At 36.6% G+C, this 26479-nt stretch overlaps 1 protein-coding gene across 1 annotated transcript in view; it reads right to left on the reverse strand.

Annotated features, from left to right (window-relative positions):
- Positions 1 to 3624: 3624 nt before the first annotated feature.
- OTUD4 (OTU deubiquitinase 4) overlaps positions 3625 to 26479 on the reverse strand; it is a 41492-nt gene continuing 18637 nt past the window's right edge. Inside the window, exons 6-21 of the mRNA XM_033134479.1 lie at positions 25692 to 25773; positions 23937 to 24069; positions 20849 to 20906; positions 20507 to 20624; positions 20350 to 20414; positions 17940 to 18034; positions 16801 to 16904; positions 16515 to 16698; positions 12977 to 13139; positions 10808 to 10931; positions 10469 to 10524; positions 9693 to 9773; positions 8241 to 8379; positions 7391 to 7651; positions 6338 to 6378; positions 3625 to 4929 (exon numbers count right to left, since the gene is read on the reverse strand). Coding sequence (XP_032990370.1) covers positions 3715 to 4929; positions 6338 to 6378; positions 7391 to 7651; positions 8241 to 8379; positions 9693 to 9773; positions 10469 to 10524; positions 10808 to 10931; positions 12977 to 13139; positions 16515 to 16698; positions 16801 to 16904; positions 17940 to 18034; positions 20350 to 20414; positions 20507 to 20624; positions 20849 to 20906; positions 23937 to 24069; positions 25692 to 25773 — 2919 coding nt within the window. The 3' untranslated portion in view covers positions 3625 to 3714. The remainder of the gene's footprint in view (positions 4930 to 6337; positions 6379 to 7390; positions 7652 to 8240; positions 8380 to 9692; positions 9774 to 10468; positions 10525 to 10807; positions 10932 to 12976; positions 13140 to 16514; positions 16699 to 16800; positions 16905 to 17939; positions 18035 to 20349; positions 20415 to 20506; positions 20625 to 20848; positions 20907 to 23936; positions 24070 to 25691; positions 25774 to 26479) is intronic.

The following is a 26479-nucleotide window of genomic DNA, read 5'->3' on the forward strand; positions in this document are numbered from 1 at the left end:
ATGCAGCATCACACCATGTAGGGCATTTACTCTTATACATTCAGGTATGTTTGAAACACTTCTTAAGGCTACAAAACAGAACATAGAAAAATAAACAGGAATATAGTCAACACTTACAAAAAGTGATATGATAAAGAATATAAAGTACTATTTTCCTTTCAACACTTCAAAAGATATGTATATATACTTTTTTTTACAAGTAACATCACGAATGATCACATCTTCACATGCTTTTAAGTATTATTTGTACTCAGTGTAAGGCTATTATTTTTCATACTTAAATTTTTCTCTAGCTCTGTAACAATGCAATTTTCAATCCATTCAAGTAAAATCAACTCTAAAGGTGCTGTTTCCCAGCATTAAGACATGCACCCACCCCGCTTCTAGGATTTTCTAAAACTTAGTATTTCAGGGGGAAAAAAAAAACCCAGTTAGTGGGAAATCCCAATTCATGGGAGAGTAAATGGCTAAAACTCATAGTAAAACCTTAGTTCTTTGAAACTGACATACTGGAACTGAGCCATTAAGATTTTAAACAAAAACAATAGCATTTAGACATTAAATTGGAAGCAAAATACAGTAAACAGAAATAGTGTAGCCAAATATGCATTCTACTGAGCCACACTGAAATGGACCTTGCTTAGTACCCATAAGTGAAAGACTAAGGTTTCCCCACCTAAAACTGAAGGTAAAATAAATGAGGCATAAATAAATATTGCCAGTTTCTAGGATGGCTGAATGTTTTCTAAACCAGAAATGGTTAGAAAGAAACTTTATTGCACCAAGTCAATCATAAGCAAGTTTGCAGTTCACAGGCATTTTAATTCAACCTTGAGTCACAAAGGAAACACAATACAAGAATATATATAGTTTGCATCAAATAAGCTATATCAGCACTGTGGGTTGGGAAAACCTACTGCTGCCAGGTCAAGGCAGGGTGTGAGCTTAGGTCAGCCATGAAAATGAACGTACGGGAGACAGGAAACAGGTGAGGACTACACAGATGCTAGCATCCTGCTGCCAACAAGTACATGGAGCAGGAGCCAAAGATTTATCTGAGAGGACAAATAGACACAATACTAAAAGGAAAGGGACAAAAATCAAGTTTAGCAAAAGCAACTAACAAACAGAACAGGTGAGCTTTGGTCATTCTAAACATTTGTTCTTCAAAACATGTATGATCACAACACAATGAAGTTCCATAATTTCTAACTCAAAATATAAATGATTCTCACTTCCAAGCATTTTTCTTATAGAAACATTATATCTCAGGTCAACAAACCATGACTCAGTTAAAATGAAGGACAAAAGCTTGCTTGGCCCTAGTTCGACCTCAGCATAAGGCAAAATCCCCTGAACTAATACATTTAAAACAAAACTAAAGAAAAAAAACTGACCTTCATGCAAAAACTGATAATTTAAAAACTCATTACCAAAAGTCAGAGTTCTTTTATTCCAGAAGTTACCAACTAAAGTACCATCTGTAATGTTCTCTTTCATCATGTCATGGAGGTAAAATATAGGAAACAGGAAGCAAATCAGTATTTCCTTCAGGAACTAGAGAGTATTGTTACTCAACTGAGGTAAGACAGACTGACAGTGAAGAAATGAACAGTATTCTTTCCTATTCAATTTTTAAACATTTCCAGAAGAAACTAAGAAGATGAAATCCTAGTCCATAAAACAAGACACTGGAAACAGCTATTTCTTTTGGACTCCTGAGATTAAACTTACTGAACTTTTAAATCTGGTCGTTGTATCTAAATGTGATTTTCATAAAAATTGTCAGGTGAGCTAAAACTACATAAAAAAAAGCATGAGCTGAAAGTGAAGGACCTTCTAATCTCATTCTATAACAACTGTTGATGGTAACTAAGAAAAAAATGGCTTAAAAGCAGTATCTTCTCCAATTGTTCAAGCTTAGAAGGTAACAACAGAAATTTAACAGGTTCTCTCAAGAATTTTTTTCTTTTCCACACAACCATCCCAGTCTTTAAAATTTTTACCTAGCACCATCATAAAATACTATCTTTCAAAGTGCTCTCTAAAAATCCTGTTACAAAACATCTAAATGCTAATCACTACTCAAATCAGCAGTTACACAGACATTAATTAAAAAAACACAAAGAGGTAAATAACCATTATTACAGTACACTGGAGATTCACTGAGCCTAGCTGGCATCCAAACATTCCTGTAGGTTATCAGAAAACCCAGAAAACTCATCTGCTTCAGTTTGTCAAATTCAAGTGAATTGTATTTGCTTTTAAAGTAATTTGCTTCAAACAAAAAAAATCTATTTTTGGCTAGTTATACATGGCATGCAAAGAGAAACTACTACTTTATTTGCATAGCACTCAAACTTCCTGATCAAAAGAACATAAAAAAGGGTAGATTTTCACATTAGTATGTACAAATAAGAAATACAAACTACAGTCATTTATAAAGTGTAACACACATGAATGAATACTGTGTTAATTCAGAGAATCAAATCTCCAAATGAAAACAGAGTGCAACATGCAAAAGGAACTAACTTCTAGTGAATACTGCAAAGACTGGAAGGGAGGGAGCATGATCAAGAGACATATACGCAAGGGGTAACAGCTATAAAATGCAAAGCAAAACCATTTTCTAGCAGCATCCTCTAGAAAAGAACTAGAAGTCACAATCATCCTTTTTTTGTACAATAGTTCCAGCCGTGACAAATTGAACATGCGAATGTAAAGTGATACATATAAACAATGGTGCAAAAAGAAGAAAAAAAAACACAGTAACTCTAGAAACTTGTCAAGCTAAAAATTTTTAACTTTTCTTCTCACAAAATATTTAAATCTGTCAGTGCATTAGTGTTAAAGTGGCATTAAAAAATTTCTGCAGTTTTAATAGATGCAGATTATTTTCAAAATGCATAGCATCTACATTTCTTTCGAGTAGGCACCATGATATTTACACCAGTGCTAAGAATCCTTGGTGGAAACAGCCATTTCATTAGATTTCCTATTATTTCTTAAACATCTGTTGTATGCGATCTCACGTTCAACAAATACCAAAATTCAAAAATATACCCTATTAATATTAAAAGTACTATATACAACATTTCTAAGACACAGGTTAATAGGCTGTCTCATGTGTAATATTAAAGAGAAGACATTGTTCAAGTTTGACAGATATTGAGATGAAAGGCCTTTGGGTTGGAAGCATTTCAAAAGACAACAGTGTTTTAGGCTAAGAACTGTTGGAGCCCAGTTTATGACTAAGGCATTGCATAATAAAATATACATTTCTATTTGGTGCAATGTTATGTTTTTGAATCTATAGTGTGTCAAATGGTACATTTTCTTGTCACTTTAGTAAACACTATAAAGCACACATTTCCAACATTTGAAATTAAATTTAGATAAGGAAAAAAACCAAACGCTAAATCTATGTATTATATTAAGCTGTTTATAAAAATACTTTAACAAACTTATTTTCTACTTTTTATGGGAGCAGTCACCCGATAAATATTGAACAAAGAATAATGGCAACACTAAAGAATTCACCTGCCCCCTTAAACCATATCCAAAATCTCTTGTCCAGAATTGGAGTGAGGATAAAGGGGGAGGGGAGGAAAGAGTTCCAATTTGGGTTTTCATTTTAATGTATTTTTTTTAAAGCCTTCGGAAACATTCCGCCTAAGAAAGGGTTTCTGCTCTAATACACTGCAGCAACAACCATCAAGTATGCTGTCCCCGGTGGCCATCTCCCATGCCTGCTCTCCGCCTGTCCCCCCTGTACGGCCGCCCCCTGACACTCCGATGGTACTGATAACCTTCATCTCGGCTTCTGCTTGGCTGCCCTTTCCAGGACTCCTCACCTCTTGCATGTTGATATCCGCCCCCTCGACCAGAATAGCCCCAATCGCTTTTGTACTTCCTGCCTCCATACATCTGATTATAGAACTGCTTGGATCTACCACTTCTCAGAATATTAGACACTTCGTTTTCATCTTCTGAACTCTCTTCTTTTGGTCTTTGCAGTCTGCTGTCCACAGAATTGGCCCCACTGACCACATCAGCAGCAGTCTTAGGATCTTGCGCTTTTTCTGGTTTCTCTTTCAGACTTGGAATGGTCCTTTTAAGCTCGAGTTCAACAGGCACAGTTTCTCTCTCCCTGTTTAGGATCTGAGTCGGAAGATGAGCCTCTCCCTCTGCTACTGGAGGGAGGGAAGCCAGTGCCGGGTCTGCCTGAGCTGTCTGGGAAGACTGCTCTGCCCGGCCTTCATGCCTCCTCACACTTGCTTCAGGAAGAGAATGTGTGTCTTCACATTTGACCTCGTGAAACTCACCTAGTGCTGAAACTGAACTACTTTCTTTAGCCAGTTCCACATTATCCAGTGGTACATCCAATTCTCTTTTCTCATCAGAGGGCACAACAATATTCTGCCTCATTACTGGATTTTCTACGAATCCCTGAAAAGGGTACCCATACCAAACATGCGGAAAGAAAGGAGGTGCAATGGGAACTGGGCCTAAGAATGGATTAGGTCCAAAGGATGGTTGTGGGAACATATTCTTGCCACTCAGTGACTCTTCATATTCAGCATGAAGAAGCTGCCCAGAGTTTTCAGATTCCAGATCAGCCTGATAAGACAACTGTCCATGGCTTTCAGACACCTGAGATGGAGGAATAACCAGAGGTGAAGAAAATGCCGGCGGTCCAATCTCTGCTTGTGGCATGTGACCATTCACAGTGGCCTCAGTCTGCATAGGAAAGTGCGCATCGGGACAGGTACAATCACTTTCATTCTGAGGAGGAGGAGCTTCTTGGAACCAAGGATTTTGAGGATACACAGGGATAGGGACCTTTGGGTACATCCTGCAGGCTGCCAGGTAGGCCTGGTGCAGAGGGTACAGGTAAGAATGTGGGGCCCACATAGGACAACTATATGCCTAAAAGAGACAAAAAGGGGCAAAACAAAGTTTAGAGAGGGTTCAAGGTAAGTTTCTCATGCCTGCAAAGACCATATAATGTGCAGTCCAAGTTCTAGATTACTGTGACACTCAACATGAAAAGAAAGTACAAAATTAAGCCACTGCACTGAAACTCCATTCCTAGTCCTATCCTGAAACCAAACCAAAGTCTTATATAAAGGTTGATAAGCAACAATATAATGAACCCACCCAATTAGCGTGACGATTAATTCCATCCTTTAGCTACAACTACACAGAAATAATATGGGTGATACCAAGTATCAAAAACAAAGACCAGCAAGCACTTGAGCCTCCATCTTCGACTATCTCAAATCGCCGGCTGTTGAGCTTGACCTGCACTCATGTCCTGGCTTTACCACTAGTTCACTGAGTGACCCCATGCTTACCAGAAAACTGGTCTGGGCCTATTCTACCAGAAAAATGCTGACAGGAGTAGATGACCCCCAATGTTAATTAGGACTCCATAGTTCTAGGGGCCCCCAGAGCACTCCACAAGGATTCAAGTTAGGTTCCCAGGCAGAGAAGGGTAAAACTGAAAATGAAGCCCTCCAAACCCCTCCCCTGCAAAGGGTCTCTCTCTCTCTCTCTCTCTCTCTCTCTCTCTCACACACACACACACACACACACACACACACACACACACACAGTTTATCAGCTAACTGGCTAATTTACCTAAAGCCAACATTAACTAGATAAACACAAAATTAGGCAATGGAATGCAGCGAATGGTGCAATTAATCAAGTCTCCTTTATGAACTGTCAGTAGGCTACAGAAGGGCACTTCATTTTCTATGTTAACAGTCTAGGATTCACAGAAACGAATCCAAGCCAGGAGACAGCACAGCACTGATAGGACAGAGTTCTCCAGCCTTTTTCTCAGACGAGCTAGCTCTTGGCTGACCACTTTCCAAAGGACACCTCTGCTCTACTAGTGACCACACCACCTTCCAAAGGAGAGCTTTCACATGTGATTTCCTTTGATCTTTTCAACACCGAGGTAAGTGGAAAATGCTATCCCCATTCCACAAATGAGGGCTCTACACCTAAAAAGTGATGGAGCAGAACTTCAAACTCAGATGATTCACTTAATTCCTCAGTGAGGTCATTTCCACTAGGCTACCTGGGACAGGGTTATTTCCTGAATATACTCACAGGGTTAAATCACTGCCAAATAAAAGGAAAATTAAGCAAAAACTGGAGCCTCAATCATCACCAAAAAGAAAGAAACTATACAGTACTGAAAATGCAGTCCTTAAAATAATAAGGTTTAGTAAACCTCAGGTTATGACTGACAGGATAAGAGTTAAGATCATTTAACGAGAAATAATTTGAAAGTGTTAACTTTAAAATGATTAAACGTAAATACCTTTACACCAAGATTAAAGAAGAATCGAAGAATGTTCTTATCTGAAAATAAAGAACATAATAATCACTAAAATGATAAATACATTCAAAAAACTTTTCTTCATTATCCTCAAACAACAGAGTTCTAAAGACAATCTTGCCTACTGCAATACTCTCTAGTCTATAATATAAAACACAGATAAAAACTGTAGTATAACCAAAACTAGGTGCTGTTACTATAGGGTAATTCCAGGTTCAATATTTTGTCTGTGCTAACATCTAAGTCCCAAAATGGCTAAGTTGAGATTTTTATCTGATTTCTATTAAATCTGTGTGAATGAAACTCAGGTGTTCACTGTATTTCTTTTTCAACTTCTCTGTGGTGTTTAAAAAATTATGAAATCAAAATGTTAGGGGATAAGAGTAAAATCAACACAAATCTAACTCATTAATAACGTAAGATTAATCGGCAATCAGCCAAGGTATTCACTTGGCATTAAGCCAGTTACCCACAGACTCAAACATCAGACCACTGACTAATAAAACAGAATTATCCACAAAAATCCAGGCAAAGAGCACAGAGAGAATCACTGCATTACTTTCAGATTTTCTACAAATAGGACATCTTGCAACTAAAATTCATTTAAAAGACAAAGGGACAATTTTTTAAAAAAATTTTTTAGATATATATATACTGTTGCACGAAGTACTATGAATGTTGTTTATTATATTCATTCTCTAGTTTCATGGATGAAGTAATGAACAGCGATGAGAAAACTCAGTAAATGTTTAGTTCTCTGGTTATTAACATTATTAAGAATTCAAAATGGTTTTAGGTTGCTTTTGAAAAACATGACACGGGTAATCACCAAACATACAAAAAACATAATCCAATCAAACACAAGCTGAAACAGGAGAGTGAATGACTAATAGCCAAACCTCTGCTGTCCTTCCCACGTAAGTCCTTTGGCTTACTCGGCAACATTACCTTGACCTCTACTTCATTTCTCAGTAAGTAGAACTTGTATCAGTATTTGACAAATAAACTCAATTTGGACTTGGAGAAGAATCTCACCTTTAGGCAGGTCCTCCCCAGTGTGACACAGTGAATACGGTGGTGCAATGGCTCGATCTCCCTTTTCATTGTAAGGAAACCCAGGATAGAGTGGGTCTTGGTAAAGGCTCAGTGTCTGAGGCAAAGGCATCAAAGGCTGGTTAACTGCCTGTATTGACACAGGAACTGGAGAGGGTGTTAAATGAGCTTGGGACACAGCAGAATCAGGTCCAGTGGTCAGAGTCTGTGTCACTGACAAAACGGGGATTTGCGCAGGGACACCTACAAAAAAGAGGGAAAGGAATAAAAAAAATATAAAAAAAAGAAAATAATTCTCTCCTCTACAAATATGTTTACCTTAAGCTAAGAAGTAAAGAATGCTGCACAATTGAAAAAGCTGGTAAAAAGCAATCTAAAAAAGTGCTTTTTATATCAACCAAGAACCCTCCTGGACACAAAGGAGGAAATGAGCCCAGGAAACAAGCTTTGCGTCAATGTCTTCTAACAGTAGCTCTTACAAACATGTAAACACAGAGCCTGGCAAAGGGTTTAATACGGGGCCAGAAAGAGCTGGCCCATACGGGATGCAAACTGTGGCATCAGTGCTGAGCAACCAAAGCAAGCAGTGGAGACAACCAACCAGTTCAAACATCTTGTACCTGAGACGTAAAGGGCATATCTGCCATGAATACCAAATGAACACGGTACTCCACACTAGAAACACAGCAAAGCGTTGGTCACAAAAAGCTCTGTGAGGCCCACACACCCAGCCCTACTCTGAGGTAAAGGTCTCACTCGAGAATTTATTTAGTCTCTGATTTAGAAGGCTTTTGTTGGATGGTTCACTAGGTTTTTAAAATTCTTATGTCACCTGTTGGTCCAAAAGTTGTAGGTTCACTTGGCCAGGCGGGCACAGTGGCTGGTAAAGAAGGCACCACAGGAGTTAGATGTACCTCTGGAGAAACTAGAAGGGGAGCTGGACTTGACAAAGACACATGCTCTGCTGGCTTCTGCAAGAAGAGAGAGTAGAAAAAGAGTTCATTTTGCTTAACGTTAGTTTTAACCACCAAATGTACCTTGAGTTGTCTATCTTTTATACAACTGCAATATCTACTGTGTTTCCCTGAACATAAGACCTATCCGGACCATCAGCTCTAATGTGTCTTTTGGAGCAAAAATATAAGACCCGGTCTTATTTTACTATAAGACTCAGTCTTATGTTATACTACATTATATTACATATGACCCAGTCTTATAGTACATTATATTATATAAGACCCGGTCTTATATTATAGTAAAATAAGACCGGGTCTTATATTAATATTTGCTCCAAAAGACACATTAGAGCTGATGGTCCGGTTAGGTCTTATTTTCAGGGAAACACAGTATATAAATGAGCTTTCTGGTCTTAGAAATTAAAGAGATTTAAAAAAAAAAAACAGTAGCAAAAAATTCTACACAAATTTGATCCTAACCAGGGACTGCCTGTCAAAACTTGTAAAAGTCGCTGGTAGAGACAGAAACAAATCCTAAAGCAATTTGAACACAATACTTTTAAGGCAAGGAAGCAAAATCATTGAAATCCCCTTGAAATTCATGAGTTACTTAGAAGAGCTCCTCACACAACGACATGCCACAAAATTATATGCTATTTAACTGACATGCTGACTGAAAGGCAAGGACGAAGAACTTTTCCTACTCCTGTATTAAATCAAGAACCAAAATGTCTGTTAGATCTCAGGTTCCTTCACCATTAGATTTGTAAATTGATGACATTGCTTTTTAAATGTGTATTTCTCTCATTTAAAAATGATTATAGACTTGTCATTACAGTCTAATCATTATATCCCCACCCTTCTATGAAACAATTCAGAAGAATGACTTCTATGTCCAAAAAATGGTGATTATAAAACAACATTCAATAAAAACTGAGAACATTTGGGGCAGCCGGATGGCTTAGTTGGTTAGAGCACAAGCTCTGAACAACGGTTACCGGTTCGATTCCCACATGGGATGGTGGGCAGCACCCGCCCACAACTAAAGAGTTAAAATGGCCACAACTAGATTGAAGGACAACGACTTGGAGCTGATGGGTCCTGGAGAAAACACACTGTTCCCCAATATTCCCCAATAAAATTTATTAAAAAAATAAAAACTGAGAATATTGTAGACTAACCACAACAGAATTATAAAAGAAAAATCGTAATTGTATCCAAAATATATTCTATTTCCTAGGTAGATGTTTTGTTTTTAAATGATCACATACAGAGCTGAGAAATCCTGAGAATGGAGCCTTCAGTGTCAGATGCAACAATGTACTTACTTGTTCTGCTGGAGGTGGGCACTCTAATTTCTTTGACTTTGATGGTGATGAAACTCTTGCACATTTATCATCACTAATATTCTTTAAAAGCAAAAATAAAAAATAATTTTGTTATTTCAAAGACCCACATTCTAGGATCATCATGGTTGCCTTCACAATTCCTCCAACCTGCACCTGACTGTACCCTCTCACAGATGAGGTGTTTTGTTTCTTATTATGTCTGGTCCTCAACAAATAGGTAACTGCCTACACAACTTTATCACATCTCAAGTACTGGGATGTTTTTATTGGGGGCATTGTTTCAAACAACACACTCTTCCTTTAAAAATCTATCTAGGGGCGGCCAGTTAGCTCAGTTGGTTAGAGCACGGTGCTCTTACAACAAGGCTGCCAGTTCGAGTCCCACATGGGCCACTGTGAGCTGCGCCCTCCACAACTAGATTGAAACAACTACTTGACTTGGAGCTGATGGGTCCTGGAAAAACACACTTAAACTAAATTTTTTAAAAAGTTTGAAAAAAAAAAATCTCAATCTACTGTAGGGTAATGGAGAGTAAAAGCTACTTTCCACCAATTCAGATAAGTCATCATAATGTACCCTTGAAGAAACGGTTACAATCTGTGAGTGAATTCTCTTCAAGCACTATCATTTTTCTCTACTTTTTCTACCTCCCTGTTACAAATGAAGTCCTCATCTTCTTCTTCTACTTCTTCCTGCTATATTATCACAATTTTAAGGAAAAAGAAAAGATGCAATTAGTATTTAAGACATTTACCTCCAATGTGCTTGGCTCAGGTTTTTTATCCAAGTGAGCATGTCCATGGATAGAGTCTGAAACAGATCAAGATAAAAAAGACAGCATCAGCCACAAGTCAGATGTGAAGAACAAAATAGGAAGACAGAAAACCAAAAGTACCATATGAATCATGTTCAGTCAGCGAAAAATAGTCTTCAGAATAACATTTACCGTGAACTTTAGAGTCAGTTTCTCTGCCACAGTGTGATGTGACATCAAATTGCTTACCGATTTTAAACGGGTTCTCTCTTTGCAATGTATAACTTTAAACTAGACACATATTTCTGGCATCTGCTTTTGAATGATGAAATAACATACCTTTATCTTTTCGTTCTTCGGCATCCATTCTCCGCCTGCTTCCTTTTCTATCACTTACATGTGATGGCTTTCTCTGGACGCATGGGTTGCTACTCTGAGAAGCTGACTGACTGACTGATGAGCTCTTCAAATAAACAAAACCCAATACTTTGTGTTAAAGATTTACCCACATATATGAACTAAAGTAATTAATCTTAGTCTTTATACGTCTAAAAAAATCTCAAAATTCATAAACCTGTATACTTCCAAAACTTCAAAAAATAGGACCTAAGAGTCATATTTAATTATATTAAACCAAAGTATTAGTCAATCAGACCTTTGGCTTAAATTACTATAAGACTTCTTCGTATCTCCATTTCAAGAAGTCACCCTAACCAAAACTTCACCTTACAATTTACATTCTTTGCACAAAGAACAGCACCCTTCATTTCATACAGACTTCAAAAGCAGCCATTGTAAAGTCACAATCCTTTGTGGGGAAAGATACCTAAGTGTAAATAGTAGATACAGTGCCACTAGGATTGTTATCACTGAAATGCTACTGTCAGCAATTCATGTAAGCTCTGCCTGAGATCCAACCTTCTAATCGGTGTAACAAAGGGACTGGAATAAATCAGGTTTTTAAGCTAAATTATCAGAGGGTCCTTTACTCCTCTGGCACTATGAGTAAACGCTGAGAAGAGGATCTCAGCCCTCTGTGGCAGACGTTTTCTAGAAGACAAACCTGAATAACCACCAAGTCCAAGACAGGATTCAAACTGCCCAGTCTAAAAATGAGTAAGAAGACTCCATTTTAACAATCAAAAAATTTCACACTCTATTCCCACATTACAGTAGTTGTATTCATACCATTCACTAACTGAAAAAGGACAAAATGCTACTAGTACAGACTTAAATGACTTGTAGTTTTTTTATCTAAAAGTTATGGGAAAATAACATATCACATAAATATACTTAGCATACAGACCATGCCTAATTCACACATGGATGTGGGCACTTTTCCCAGTAATTCCTAAGCCCCAAAACCTGTGCCAGACTGACCTATTATTCCAGAGGAACTGTTTTAAAGGGAGCATCTCACACCTCTAAATGATTTGAGGCCAGTAGACAGAGAATTGTGTGTGGGGGGCATTAGTTTTACACGTGTACTGGGTAGCCTCCTGTAATATTTCATTTCGTTTCATCCACTGTTGAGAAAAAGAGCCCATAGGTACAGGGCCTGAAACTGACTTGACACTTCACCTAGGCTGCCAATGAACCCTCTTCACCTGGCATTTACTTCACTCTACATGAGAACAGTTTTCCCTTGTGACTCCCGCAAAAGAATTAAGAAACCGAAAAGTAGAGAACATTTCTTTCATCAGAGAAGCATCCACTGCAGCCCAGCATTTTACACATGGAACACAGGTACCACCATCTCCGAGAGCAAACACTCTGAACAACAGCTCTCACTGTACACATCATGTCACCAGGTTCTGGTGTGTTTAATATGGAACACTGAAAAGACTCTCTTGACTTTATACCTGTGGCTTAGTAAGTGAACTGTGAGCCTCTACTGCATATTACTTTGGCTAGCAAAATAAACATGTTTTAGTTCAAAAGAAAATACTAAACTAGAAATGAGCTAACCAATTTGCTTGCCTCACCCCTGCCACAAGCTAGTAATATCTTTAGAACTCACCCTCCTCATGAAAAATGTGAAAAGGAGGGGGAATTACATGATCATTAAGGTACCCTTCAGTTTAAAAATTATTAGTCTACCATTAGAAACTGTGGTTTAATATAAATACTACAGCTGACTCTTGAACATGAGGGTTAGGGATGTGAACCCCCTCCTACACAGTCGAAAATCTGCACAAACTGAACTATTCATCCCTCAGTATCCACAGGGGATTGGTACCAGGACCCCCCCAGATACCAACACCTGTGAATGCTCACGTCCCTTACATAAACAGCGTAGAGCGTACAGTCGACCCTTCACATCCACAGATTCCACATTTCATTGTATCCACAGAAGCAAAACCAGAGGGGGTGGTGGGATGCAGAGGGCCAACTGTATTTATTTTTAAAAATCTACTATAAGTGGACCCATACAATTCAAACCCCTGTTCAAGGATCAACTGTATATTAAGTAGAGATTTCCAAACAATAATTTCCTTTTATACATACAGAAAGGGCTGGAAAAGCGTGTTCATCTCTGTTTTGAATCTCATAGAGTAAACGAGATTCTTCTATAGCTTGCTTCTCTCTGCGCTCTTCTGGGGAGAAGCCAAAATAGTTAGGTTCTCGACTCGTGTGATCAAAATCCTCAGCTCTCTCACGATCAGGTTTTCTGTCAAATAAAACATTCTTGTCATAAAAAAGAAGATAAATGTATTGAGTACCTAAAATAAAATAATCTGTTTTGCAATACAAATTTGACTAATTTAGCTCCACTGTGACATTACAGAACTACTGGAAACCTGATCAACAAATGTTCAGCAAATGGGAAGCTCCTATAGCATCACCCTACATTACAGAGTCAAGAAGATAAACTTACAATACCTAGGTGAAAAACAAGAAAAGAAAAATACAACTCACTTCCAAGTGATACAGAAATAATGGGTCTTTTTTTACTTTTCATCAGAGCAGAAATGTAAGCACTGTATTTATTTTACTCCATATTCTAACAGTTTCATAAGAATTCCCTTTCAAGAGAAAGAGAGTTATTAGTTTAGGTCTTAAAAGCATTCTTACTTTCTGTTCTAAGTAAAGGGCAATGATCAAAGGAGACACCAGGACTATCCTGATTTTTGATGACACCACCAAGGGAGATGGAAAGCTGAAAAGAAAAATTAAAATGTGCCAGGCTAAATATTAGATGCACAGATAAGACTACTATCATCTCAATATAATTTTGTTAAAGGATGACAAAAAATGCATGAATAGAGTTTAATAGCCTATTAATATAACCCTGATGCTTTTATATGGCTTGTAACTAGTACAAGCGATACGAGTACTATTTCTACCATGTCTAACAGTTCCACAACAGTGGCAAATGAAAATCCAAAACCTACAGAAAAAATACGTTGTCACAATAGGAAGAGACAGAATCACCCTAAAGAGTGGGAAGATCACAGAAATACCATCTGATTTACTCTCAAAGTAAAGATTAGTCACTTAATGCCCTCAGACAGTCCAACTTAAAATCACAACCTAATTCCAACAGGGCAGATGCCAACCCCATTGATACTGGAAAAAAAAGCAGGGGAGCAAATCTGGAGCCTCATAATTTTAGACCAGTCCTCAAACCCCAGTGGTGGAAGACTCAGCAAATACCATGAGTGTCTGGAAAGTTACAGAACATCACTGTGGCCTATTGCTCAAAAACATCCATCTTATCCTCACCCAGCAGAAGGAATCAAATCCTTCCTATTTGCACCTAGCTGGAGAGACATTCAGCAATATTACTTTACTATCATTTTCAACACTTGCTTAATGAAACCACATAGGGCAATCCTGTTTGGTTTCTATATTTTATTTTCTCCAAAGGAAAAAATGAAATCAGTGAAGAAGAAACGAAAAGTGTGAAGTCATGAAGGTCTCATGCCCAACATTACAGTTCTTTTATAACTAGAAGAATTCAACACTGATGTGATAAATATTAGAAAGTCAAGATAAACTCTAATGGACTTAAATCAAGTGGCCTGTTGACTATAAAATTCTAAACTCTGACTAGGTCTTTTTTAAATCTTACTTTAAGTATCTGGTCTGCAGCAGTCCCTAAATTTGTTTTTATACTAGTAAAATCCACTCTCATATCCACAAAGAAGAAGGCATACTAACTGCAACTATAACTAGGTTCCTGTGTAATCAGTCACAATGTCAAAAATTTTCTAAAGATTCATGTCATGTATTAGCCATTACTTTCTGCCAAAGTGTTTTGATATACCAAGTAATATATAGCTAACACATAAAAGAAAAAAGGATCCTAATGAGACAAAGACATTTCACACCTGCCAGATCATTCTAACAATTCCTGGGAAACTGGATACAACACCAGAAACACACTGGATATAAATTCAGTTTGTGGTAAACAAAAGTATATTTAAATTACCCATTCAGTAGTCTATGTGTATTTTATTTTTTAATCTTTTTTTTAACAAATAACATGGATCTTTTACATAATTTATCTTTTATTTGTTTATTTTTTTAATTGGGGAACGTTAGGGAACTGTGTTTTTCCAGGCCCATGAGCTCCAAGTCGTTGTCCTTCAGTCTAGCTGTGGAGGGCGCAGCTCACTGGCCCATGGGGGAATCGAACCAGCAACCCTGCTGTTCAGAGCTCGCGCTCTATCCAGCTGAGCCACCCAGCTGCCCCTTTTTTAATCTTTAAGACACTGAAGAGTAAGTATCCTTGTGTTCAAGGGAAAATAATGCTCCTTTCCTAGTCTGTTAAAAAAATGAGAATTTTTTTTTTTTTAAATCTCATTTCTGCCTATGACTTTCCTATGTTTACTTCAAATTTTTAGGTTTCCAAAGTTAATATTCAAAATAAGTCAGACCTCTTAGGTACTTTGCCTGCACTGGTTAAGATGCCTGCCACCACCCCTGGAGTCTTCAGAGAAAGCATGGCTCTACTGACAACTTGATTTCAGACTTCTACCACCAGAACTATGAGAGAAGAACTGTCTGTTGTTTTAGGCCACCCAGTTTGTTGTACCTTGCTACGCCAAGCAAAGGAAACAAAGTACTGGTAACACGTCAGACTAAGAACCTACAACTGTCTTGAAGATGTTACATAAACTATCATTAATGACAAAATGTTAAGTACATTCCCAAGAAAGGGGGAATGCCCAAATGCCAGAAATAAAGGAACTAAAGACTAGAGCTTGGCAAGCACATAAGCTGATGATGCCACAGCTGTTGAGACAGTTGGGGAGAGGGAGCTTGGATAGGGAATGCACTGGTCACAGTAACCCAGGATGGCTCCAGCGCCCACAGGAAATATGGCCGAGTTTACATGAAAAGGACAGCCTGCACTTAAGATACACTCTCAAATAAAGCACCTCCGAAGGGTTATAAACTACACAGAAGGGCAGATTAGGGAAAAAACAAAATCCACAGCACAGAAATTTATGACCCTGAAACTCATCTGTCTTTGGATATTCAGTCAGAATGCTGATATTTGTGATTACATAAACCTAAAACAGGCACCCCATTTAAGACACATTACCACAAACAATCCAAACTTACCAGTACAAAGTAAACCACCCATCTTGGTTGACTTAACTTCCTATATAAAGGGAAACATCCAAAGAATTCTGTTTGTTGGGAGAGGTCCTCCAAGGAATTTGGAATGCAATTTGGTATGTGTGCTGCCGAAGCGAGCATATTAGAATGCAATTTGGAATCCAGTATTTAATGTTACAGGCTACCAGAAAACTATTAAGTGCCAGAAATAAGATTTGGCTAGGATAAGATCTACCAAATCATTTGAAAAAAATTATTCAAAAATAAAGATGTCTTGCCCTACAACATTATTTTGATGTTTTTAAAGAGAATTATAAAGGCGGAAATCCTCACATAGTAGTTTACCAACAATACGTTTAATATGCTGTAGACAAGTATATTAACAAAAAGTTATAACTACTCAAAAGCATGTAACGCGGCAAATAAAAGAAATGCCCCTCACTTAATTTCTGTCTCCTATATTCAGAAAGTTTACCTTATGGTCTGTGAGGGTGTCCTAAGATTTTTGTGCTCGCTGGTGGGTTTCTGAGACTGTGACCCTGCAGAATGACTAGAGTATGCATGCTGTCTTACTCCCGAAGGGTGCTGGAGTCGAGGAGGTAGTGCTGATGGGGCTTTTACTGGCTTGTTTGAATTCTTTGGCCCTCTGTAATCCACGTCTGTGACAAGAAGCCAAAAATACCTCATAATTTTCTTATTATAAACAACCCCATGTACTATCATCCCTCTCCCAAAGAAAGAATAACTTGATGTGCTCCTACCAGAATGGAAATTTTGTCCAGAAAGGGAAGTTTTTTTCATCTTCTTCCCTGACACTGTGTTCCAGCTTTCTGAGGGAGGTGGTTTGAGGTTCTTCGGTAACTGTCTTCAAAAGAAAGAAAAAACCTTGTAATATTTGAAGTATTCCTCATAAGGGTATCTATTAAAGAATTCTGCATAAATATTTTATTTGCAACTTATATAATAATTTCCAGTTTTAATGCTTGTATTAAAAACAAATTAAAGTAAAAACAAAGCATTTAGCAATCCAGATATAATTCTAATCAAATAAGATGACATAAATCAAAAGCATATTTTCTAACCTAAAAAAAAAGACTAAACCGCCTTAATACAGTCAAAGCAAAAGATCAGATAAAGAAGGAATGGTTGCTATCCTGTTAGATGTGGTGGTGGTACTGTAGTTAAGGTTGGGGAAAGGAGTCCTTACTGTGTTAGAGACACATAAAAGCATCTATGTGTGTATGAGAAATGGTGTGATGTCTGAGATTTTTTGAGACATTCCAATTTCATTTCCATTTTTAAAAAAGGGGTTAGGGAGAACAGATTAGAAAAAAACTACCAAATGTTAATTGCTGAACTAGGGTGATGGGTACATTGGGGTTCACTGTACTATCCTCCTTATTTTTGCGTATGATTGAAATTTTCCATAGTAAAGTTTAGGTGCCTCTAAGAAAGGCAGCAGCAACTGAAACAAAAGGTGCTCTAAAGTAACACTGTGTAACAGAAAGTTAAGCATAAAATTTTACTCCATTTGACATTTACTGAAAATTAACTCCATGGAATGCAGTACTGAATACTAGAAATGATTATGGTTCCTGCCCTCCAAAGCTTCTACTTTACAGTTAACAACAGTTAATTTCCCAAAATGCCTTTGTAAAGAATGGCACATTTTAAACAGTAAGCAACAAAACTAGTATTTTTATTTAAAATATGTCATCATGCAAGACACTGAATTTGAATTCAAACTGTTCTTTAAAAAGACCTAAATAAATATATTTTCTACACATAGGCAACACCTTTAATTGCATTTGCAAATAAATGGGGCCATTTAGAAATTCTCGTGATTACATTAGGGTAATGGAAAAGACAGTAAGTGTTTTAGATGAAAAGCAGTACATACTTCTTTCCAAGTTCTTCACCCAAAACTGGTCCGTTCACAGAGTGAACCCCTTGAAAGTCTGCATTAGAAAATTTCCCATTGTGATCCAACCTAACCTGTTGAACAATTCCAGAAAGATCAGTCACCTGCTTCCTTGCACGAATGATCACTTTTTAAATTTTATTTTGTTTTCAATGAAAGAGAAAACGAAATGTATATTGTTAAACACAAACTAAATTGAAAAGAGTGTATAATATGTCTCTCTGACTTCCCAGACTCATGTACCTCTAACCTAAAACACTTTTTGTTTACCCTTCCAAAATTGTTCTAAATTGTTTTTCTAAACAGTTCAAGTAGGAGCACAATCTACTAAAGCTCCAAACAAGAGAGGCAGCGTGTCCTGTTTCTGAACTCAGGGCTGTGGCACCATACACATCAGGATTCCAGGCCTGGCTTTTCTACTTACCAGCAATTTGACCTTGGGCAAGTTACATCTCATACTTCAGTGTCTTCACATGCAAAATGGGGCTAATAATAGTACCAAAGTCATAGGACTCTGGAGATGGGATGAGGGAGGTATGATATATATAAAGAATACGAAATCAATTATTATTACGATATTATCTTCTCGCTTTTCCAATATTTAAAGTGGGTAACTGTGACCCATCTTCTCCCTAAAAACAGATCCATTATCTGTTCTCTAACATACAACTGGTATTTCCCAATAGTAAATTGTGACACAAGAGTAACCCCTTAGGTTTCTTTCTAGTCAAAACAGGGCACCTGCACATCACTGCATAGGATCACTAGGAACACTGCAGGAAGCACTGCTTTGAGTAACCTCCTACTTTTATTATTAGTGAAAGTCCTCAGCTGAGGTTTCATTCTTCATCAATCTCATCGGGACACACTTCACCTTCCTCTTTTCAACAGTTTAATAAGAAAAAAGATTTTTTTGACATTACTTATCAAAAGTTTAAACTACATCTTACATGCTTCCTTCAGTAAGCAAGTCACCTTTGAGTCCTAGCAGTTTCCATAGTAAAATTTCAATTAAATTTTATCCAAGTGTAATTGTTAAGTAGTAGAAATAGAAACAAAATACTCTAAAAAGGAAAAAATTAAAACAAGTATCTGCTTTACCATCTACTTTATCAACAGCATCTACTTTACCAAAAGCAACTGCAACCTCAAAGGAAATATGCTTGATTTGAAATAACAAGAAACACAACTTAAATGATGCAGCGTAAGATAAGCAATCTTCTCTTCTCTGCTAAGGAGGTAGCGAGGCAGCGGGAGCCCTAAACCCTCCTGGTTCTACTCTTTTGTCGTCTTCCATGTTTTCCAAAGCACCGTAGTAAAAGATCCCACAATTCTGTTCTGTAATGGGAGCGTGTTTCTGATAATCCCGTAAAGAAGAACATGAGTGAATCATATCCTCTTCTTCCTTTTTCAAATACCCCAGAATCAGAACACGATTAAGCTCTTAAAAGTGCCCAGATATAATCCTGGTCAATCAGATACTTAAAACATAAACCACTTTATCACAAAGGAAATGAGCATTTCCCCCACATGTCAAGAAGAAATGTTTGTCAGTGGCTTTTTTAAACTAGGTTTTAAAAGGTAACACTTTTTGATGAAAATTATCTTCCAAATAACATTTTTGTGTATGTGGGTTGTTTTTGTTTGGGAAATAGCTTTTTTTTTTTTTTTTTTAAATAAACAAAGGACAGAAAAGGGACGTTGGAAATTATCTTATCCAGTTTCTCTAGCATTGGCACTGTTGACACTTTGGATAATTCTTTGTTGGGGGACGGGGAGGTCCTGTGCAGTGTAAGATGTTTGGCAGCATCCCTGGTCTCTGCTACCTTTCTTGCAGACAAGAAAAAAATGTCTGCAGACATTGCTAAATGGAGGGGGAGCAGGGTGCAAAATCACTCCAAGAAACACTGATCTAATCCAACATTTCCCTTTATTAAGGAACTACTTAAATCCATAGCTATAGTTTATTCAAAGTAAATGGTAAAACTCCTTGTTCAACAGAAAAGATTATAAATGTATCATCTTTCAGGATGACTTTTATAAACAAAACATACTGACCTATAATGTCAAGCTTGATTCAATTTCAGTAAATTATTTGCCAACTGTAACAAAACTTTGTCTTAAAATCTAAAGTTATTACTTCTTTGAAGCAAATAATATCAAAGACTGAATTGTTTTTTAAAGATCATGTGATAAATTTAGATACATACAATTTTGGTAATGTATTTAAACAGATTAAGATGCCACATATTTGTGACTATTATAATGTATGTATTATAAATATATTCTGAAATCCCAAATTAACAACACATTCAAACTTGATCTGTTTTCTTGGTTCCTGTTAGAACAAGATTTCAAGTAAAATCTTTTCTTCTATATAATCACTTACTTGGCATTTATCTCCAACTTCATATTGTAAGCCAGCAGCAATGGAATAATCATGCTTCTGTTGAGCTGTAAACAATTATCAGTATAATATCAGGTTGATTTAATTATTTTCAATGCCACAAAGCAAATTTATGGAAGATGCAGATTTTTAAACTCACCTTGTTTAGACTTCAGCCAAATTTCATATTCCACATTTCTATAGACTGCTGGATTGAGTGACTTAAGAACCTTTCTAGACAAAGGAAGGCTTGAGGATTTCCCATTGTTTTTCAGGTGCTAAACAAACAAAGTCAGGAAGTCCAATCAACACAGAAATGCTTGCAAACCATTTTTGTTTGAGATATGTAAGAATAAAATTAAAACAAAACTTCAAAAATTAAAGTTGCTGAAAAATTTCTTACTAGTAGATGCTCCTGACTACTGAAAATGTACCAGAAAAGAGGGAAAAAATTAAGATTACAATTTCATAAGCTCTTATATTGTTAACAGAAAAAAAATACCTGATCACTTGACGAGGTCTTAAATCCATTCACAGCATTAGCAGTGGTAGCTTTACTCCTACAAAGGAAGACATGTAACTATAATTAGGAGTACAAAATGTGTTTGCAGGCAATTAACTTAGTCAAACCTCATATAAAAATCTCAAAAGTCAATTATATTCCAAAAGTCAAAGCTATATTCCAATGAGCTCATGCAAGTTTTAAGTAAAGTGTGTATGGGGAGGGGGGGACGGGGGGGGTGGGGTGTGTGTGTGTGTGTGTGTGTGTGTGTGTGTGTGTCAGAAAAAGAGAAAGGAGAGGAGAGAGAAGGAGGGAGGGAGATAAGTCAAAGACTTTTATCAGTAATTCTTACTGGCTCAATCAAAAAAACGTATTTAGATTGAAATTTGGTAACAAATATATGGTGATGGAAGGAGAACTGACTCTGGGTGATGAACACACAATGGGATTTATAGATGATGTATTACAGAATTGTACATCTGAAATCTATGTAACTTTACTAACAATTGTCACCCCAATAAACTTTAAAAAAGAAATTTGGGTGGACAGAGTTTATAAAATATTCAATGTAAAAAATTTCCCTTTTTAATACATAGGTGAGGCTCCATTAAAAAAAATATTCCACTATAACAAGATGTACATTCTAGTAAGAGTAGATGCAAACTAAGTAATCAGTATGTTAAATGCTGGTAAGTGCTATGCGGGGGTGGGTAGGAAAAAATGATAGTGCTGAGTTATAGGCTCAAATAATAAAAAGTGGAATGAGGAAACGACGTGAGATGTCTTTTTGAATAAAGAATTAAAGGTGGTGAGACAGCAAAGCTTATGGCTGGCTATTTAGTATTCCAGGCAGAAAGGACAAACAGCAAGTACAAAGACCCTGGGGTGGCCAAGGGGCTGGCAAGGCTGCAATAGAGTGATCGCAAGTCTAATGGGATATGTGATGAGAGGCTCCCTGTCCTACAATTCGTCATTAAATCAATCTCTAGTTTTCAGGACAATTTCCAAGTCTACACCCTTAAACTCAGTAATCTTTAAGAGTCCCCAAGTATATACAGTCTACACTAAAAACACACCCATAATTTCTAGTACTTCAGAACTGACCAATATGAATGCAAAAAGAATCCAGGCACAAGAGTACATGACATCCTTGGTCCTTCCTCATTACCTATTTTGCCATAACTACGTAGCAGTGTTTCATAATTGAAGGCTTGTGCACTCTAAGCCAGACGTGACACAAATCAAAAGAAATTTTAATAATACAACAAAAAGTTAACCAGAAAGGCTTCCATGTTCCAAGAGCTACAAAAGTACAGTATAAAAAAAAACAGCAGCACAAGGAGCATACCTTCCCTGGTTAACTTTCCTCTATGCTTAATGACATGTATTAATCAGACAGGTGCCTGGAGAAAACCATGGAGCAGAACTTCTATCAATGCAAAGTTAGTCTTTTCTAGCATTATATTTACAAAAGCAGACCCAGATTCTAATCTAAATGATTCATTTCTTTCATACAAAGACATGGTAGTCAATCAAATTTTCAATCAGGATCAGAAAAATTTAATTCAGCAAATGACTAGAACTACAGATAAAAGGAAATTTAAGTATTTCATAAAGATTTGATATCCTAAGGCTTAACTACATTTCTTTCTCTAGTTTCACAGTATGTAACCAAATAGGATACTTCCCTATTTAAGATGCAAGAGGAGTAATATACATTTAGCTTCACTGGGAATGAAAAGAGTCGGTTCTTATAAAATACAAACTTCTTAATTGTTGATAAAAACTAATATATGTTGGACACACTAAGAAATAGACTCCACTTTAAATGCTATTTCATTTAATTCTTATAAATTCTCTCCTTTGAGGAAATACTAATATATCCTCATCTTTTAGCAGCAGAAATGAGGCTTCTCAGTGAATTTAAGTACCATATTTTGCCGTGTATAATGTGCTCCCGTATATAATGAGCACCCACATTTTTGGCCCAAACGTTCAGGTAAAAAAATCTTTCATTTTAATTTTTTAATTCAAACTTTTGTTTGTTTATATTTGGTACTTGCTTTTTGTATTGTTAAGGAATTCTTGCATTTATTTTTTAACATTATGGTACAAGAAATTTTATGTAACAAATAATTACAAAACATAAGAACAGGTACAAGGTACAAGAAATTTTATGTACCAGTAACAAATTTACAATATTTACGCATCACAGAAGGTGAAGAATTCTTCGTCATTGCAAGTTTGTCATAAGTTCAACAAAACCGATTGTTGTATTCCAGGATATTATTTTGCATACAGATATTGTTACTGATTTCTAGAGTTACACTTTTGACTCATAAGCATAAATAAAAGAATTAAGAACATTTATATAGATACAGAATTAGTACTACCCACGTATAATGCACAACCTTATTTCTCCCTCACAAATTTGGGCCAAAAGTGCACATTATTTATACATGACAAAATACAGTAACTTGCCCCAAGTCTAGTAGGTTGGCAGGAAGCCAGGACTGAAACCAGGTTTAGATGTCTGTCCAGAGCCCAAGCTTTCAACCACTACCCTATATGTCCTGTGTGGAAAAAGAAAATAAGCCTCAGAGAATCAAAGTTAAGTGCTATTCACAACCTAAACAGAGGCTGTTCACATTTATACCCCAACTTGGGATTTTTATCTAAAAAGAAAAAGAGGTGGCATTATCTAAGAAAGAAAACAATAAAATAAAGTCAAGTAAATCCAAATGGCCTCTTTTTCATCCCTGGATATGTAAACAATTGACAGGTTAACCTTAAAATTTTCTAATATACACACATATAGGTTGGACCAAATTTATTCTACATGTATTCAACATCTAGATTACATACAAATAGATTCTTATCAACCCAAAACATCAATTTTCAAAAGAAACAGTCCCATAATAGAGATTAGGTAAAATTAGTGGCAGGGAAAAAGAAACTTCTGCACATTTCACTATTTTAGGAATATCATAATACTGCAATGCGTCAGGCAACACCATGCAGCAACATTTACTGAACCGTTTCTTTGTATGGCACTATAATGATATTTTAGAACTTAATTCATTCTTACTTGCAACTGTCATCCTCTGAATCTGATATTTCACTGTTGTTTTCATCAGCTACTTCAGAGGTGTCTAGTCCCATCAAGATTTTACTAACATCAGTTTTAAAGACCTTCTCATACAGCAATTCATAAAGGAGAGCTGCAATTAACGAGAGAGATACAACATTATACATTAACTAATTTTATGTTCTAATATAAAATTGTGAGTGTCTATTGCCCAGGCTTCTAAAATCCTAACTAGACATCTGCAACATCTCATGGTCAACAACACAATTCAATCAGAAATTTACCTAGAGAGCAGCCAAAATTTGTGTCTGTACAGTTAATTAGTTTGAAATTTCATAAGATATTGCAATTTTAAAAACTAACAATAACACAAAAAGGTATCACAATTGCAAAACAAGTGTGATGATAATAAAAGCTAAACATGCATATTGAACAATTACTATACTCTATACTGTGTTAAGCCTTTACATACCTTCATATTTAATCCCAGCACACAGTAATGTAATTATTCTAATTGTACGGATGGAATTATACAATTCCAGGAACGCGAGAATTATAGATGCTATACAATCTGCCCAACTTTAAGAGGTTTGGATGGAAAACAGTAACACTACTAGAAAGAAGATAACTGTTCATAAGGGACTAAAAAGAAACTTGTAAAATGTATTCTCTGCAACCACTAAAGAAGCATACACAATTGTTTTGCTTTAAAAACAAAACGAAAAAAAAAAATGAAAAAAAAAAACCACATGGAAATATATATGACCAAATATTAAAAAACACTTACATATAGAATTTAGAACTCTCATTTGGTTTTACTACAGTAATCTTTATGAAAACAAGGACACTAAGAATTCATCAACAATGGATGCCCACCCTCGAAATGAGTTCCCGAAGAGACCTCCTTCTCACAGATCATCTTACTTCTATACCCCTGATATCATCGAAACCACAGACACTGAGAAGTATAGGAAGGTAGGCTCCATGAGCTATCCTTCCTAAAGCTGAAATGTCCAGATTTTGACCAGCTGGGAGAGGTGGAAACAGCCCAGGATTTAGACAGCTAGACTTTCATACCTCAAGAGATCAATTTTAAAAATCTTGCATGACACATTCTCTTTACTGGTCACCACTAGCTTAACTACAGGGGAGAAAGCTGTCATATGCCCAACTACTGCTGTGTAGGAATGATGTGCACTTTGTCAGAACAGATAAGAGATAAAGGAAGGAACTACTGGTAGGAAGCATTTTATCCTCCCAAGGAATATATGGCAAAATCTGGTGACATTTTTGGTTGTCACAATGGGAGAGCAATCTACCGGCATCTACTGTGTAGATGGCAGGGATACTACTTAATACCCTGCAACAAACAGGACAGCCCTCTCTCACAACAAAGAATTATCTGGCCCAAGTGCCAAGGTTGACAACCCCTGCTCTAGAGCTAAATACAATCAAGTGTCTGATTTGCTCGGTCATGTAAGCTTTCAAGCTATATACACTACCAGCTTTAAAAACACATACAAATCCTTATTACTATACTTAATGACTGCAGGAAAGAAATAACTTTGTATTTACAAGTCAAACGAAAGCTACTAGCTCTTTTTTCCCTATTTATTATAGTATTAATATTTTTGGTAACCTAAGGTTCTCAGAAATATCTTTTTGTACAAGAGTATATTTGCCCTGACTTGTTTGTATTAAGACTGGGTAGCTTAGGAATATCATTTCCTATACAAACACATGGGTGATACTTACACTGACACATAGCAGAGCTCTCTTTATACTTTATGGGATAGACAATATCATAATGATTTCCATTTGAAAAACACAGTAAAACCTGAAAGGGAAAAATAAAAGACAGCTTTCAGTGCTTCACATAGGACGTTTATATAGCCACTTATTACCTACAATATCTTTGAAGTACTAACAAATAATTTCTAACCAGAAAGTAAATATTTTAGAAGCTACCTAAAGCTCCAATGCAGTCAACTACGGTACATCCATATACTGAAATATTACATAGTCCTTAAATCAGAAGTTCTTAATGACTTGGGGAAATGCTTATGGATCATAAAAAATACATACAATATATGAAAACAACATGATTTCAACTAAAGAACAAGAGTTAAGAGCTTTTAAGAAAATATTCCAAATCTTATTAATGCTTACTTTAAGAAGCAGACTCAAAACATTTTTTCCTGCTTCTTTATAGTTTTAAGTACAGTGAACCCTGGACCAATGTGGGGGTTAGGGACACTGACCCCGGGCACAGTCAAAAATCCACATGTAACTTTTAACTCCCCCAAAACTTAACAAGCCCTCCCTCAATATCCACAGAGGATTGGTCCAGAACATAGTCCCCAACTCCCACCCCCGCAATACCAAAATCGGAGAAAGATCAAGTCCTTTATATAAAATGGTACACAACAATGTATACACTTGGCTCTCTGCACCTGCAGATTCCCAACCTTGGATGGAAAATACCGTTTTTGATCTGTGGTTGGCTGAATCCACAAATGTGACACTCTGGGACACAAAGGACA

The sequence above is a fragment of the Rhinolophus ferrumequinum genome, chromosome 18 (genome assembly GCF_004115265.2).
Source record: "Rhinolophus ferrumequinum isolate MPI-CBG mRhiFer1 chromosome 18, mRhiFer1_v1.p, whole genome shotgun sequence".
NCBI classification, from domain to species: domain Eukaryota; kingdom Metazoa; phylum Chordata; class Mammalia; order Chiroptera; family Rhinolophidae; genus Rhinolophus; species Rhinolophus ferrumequinum.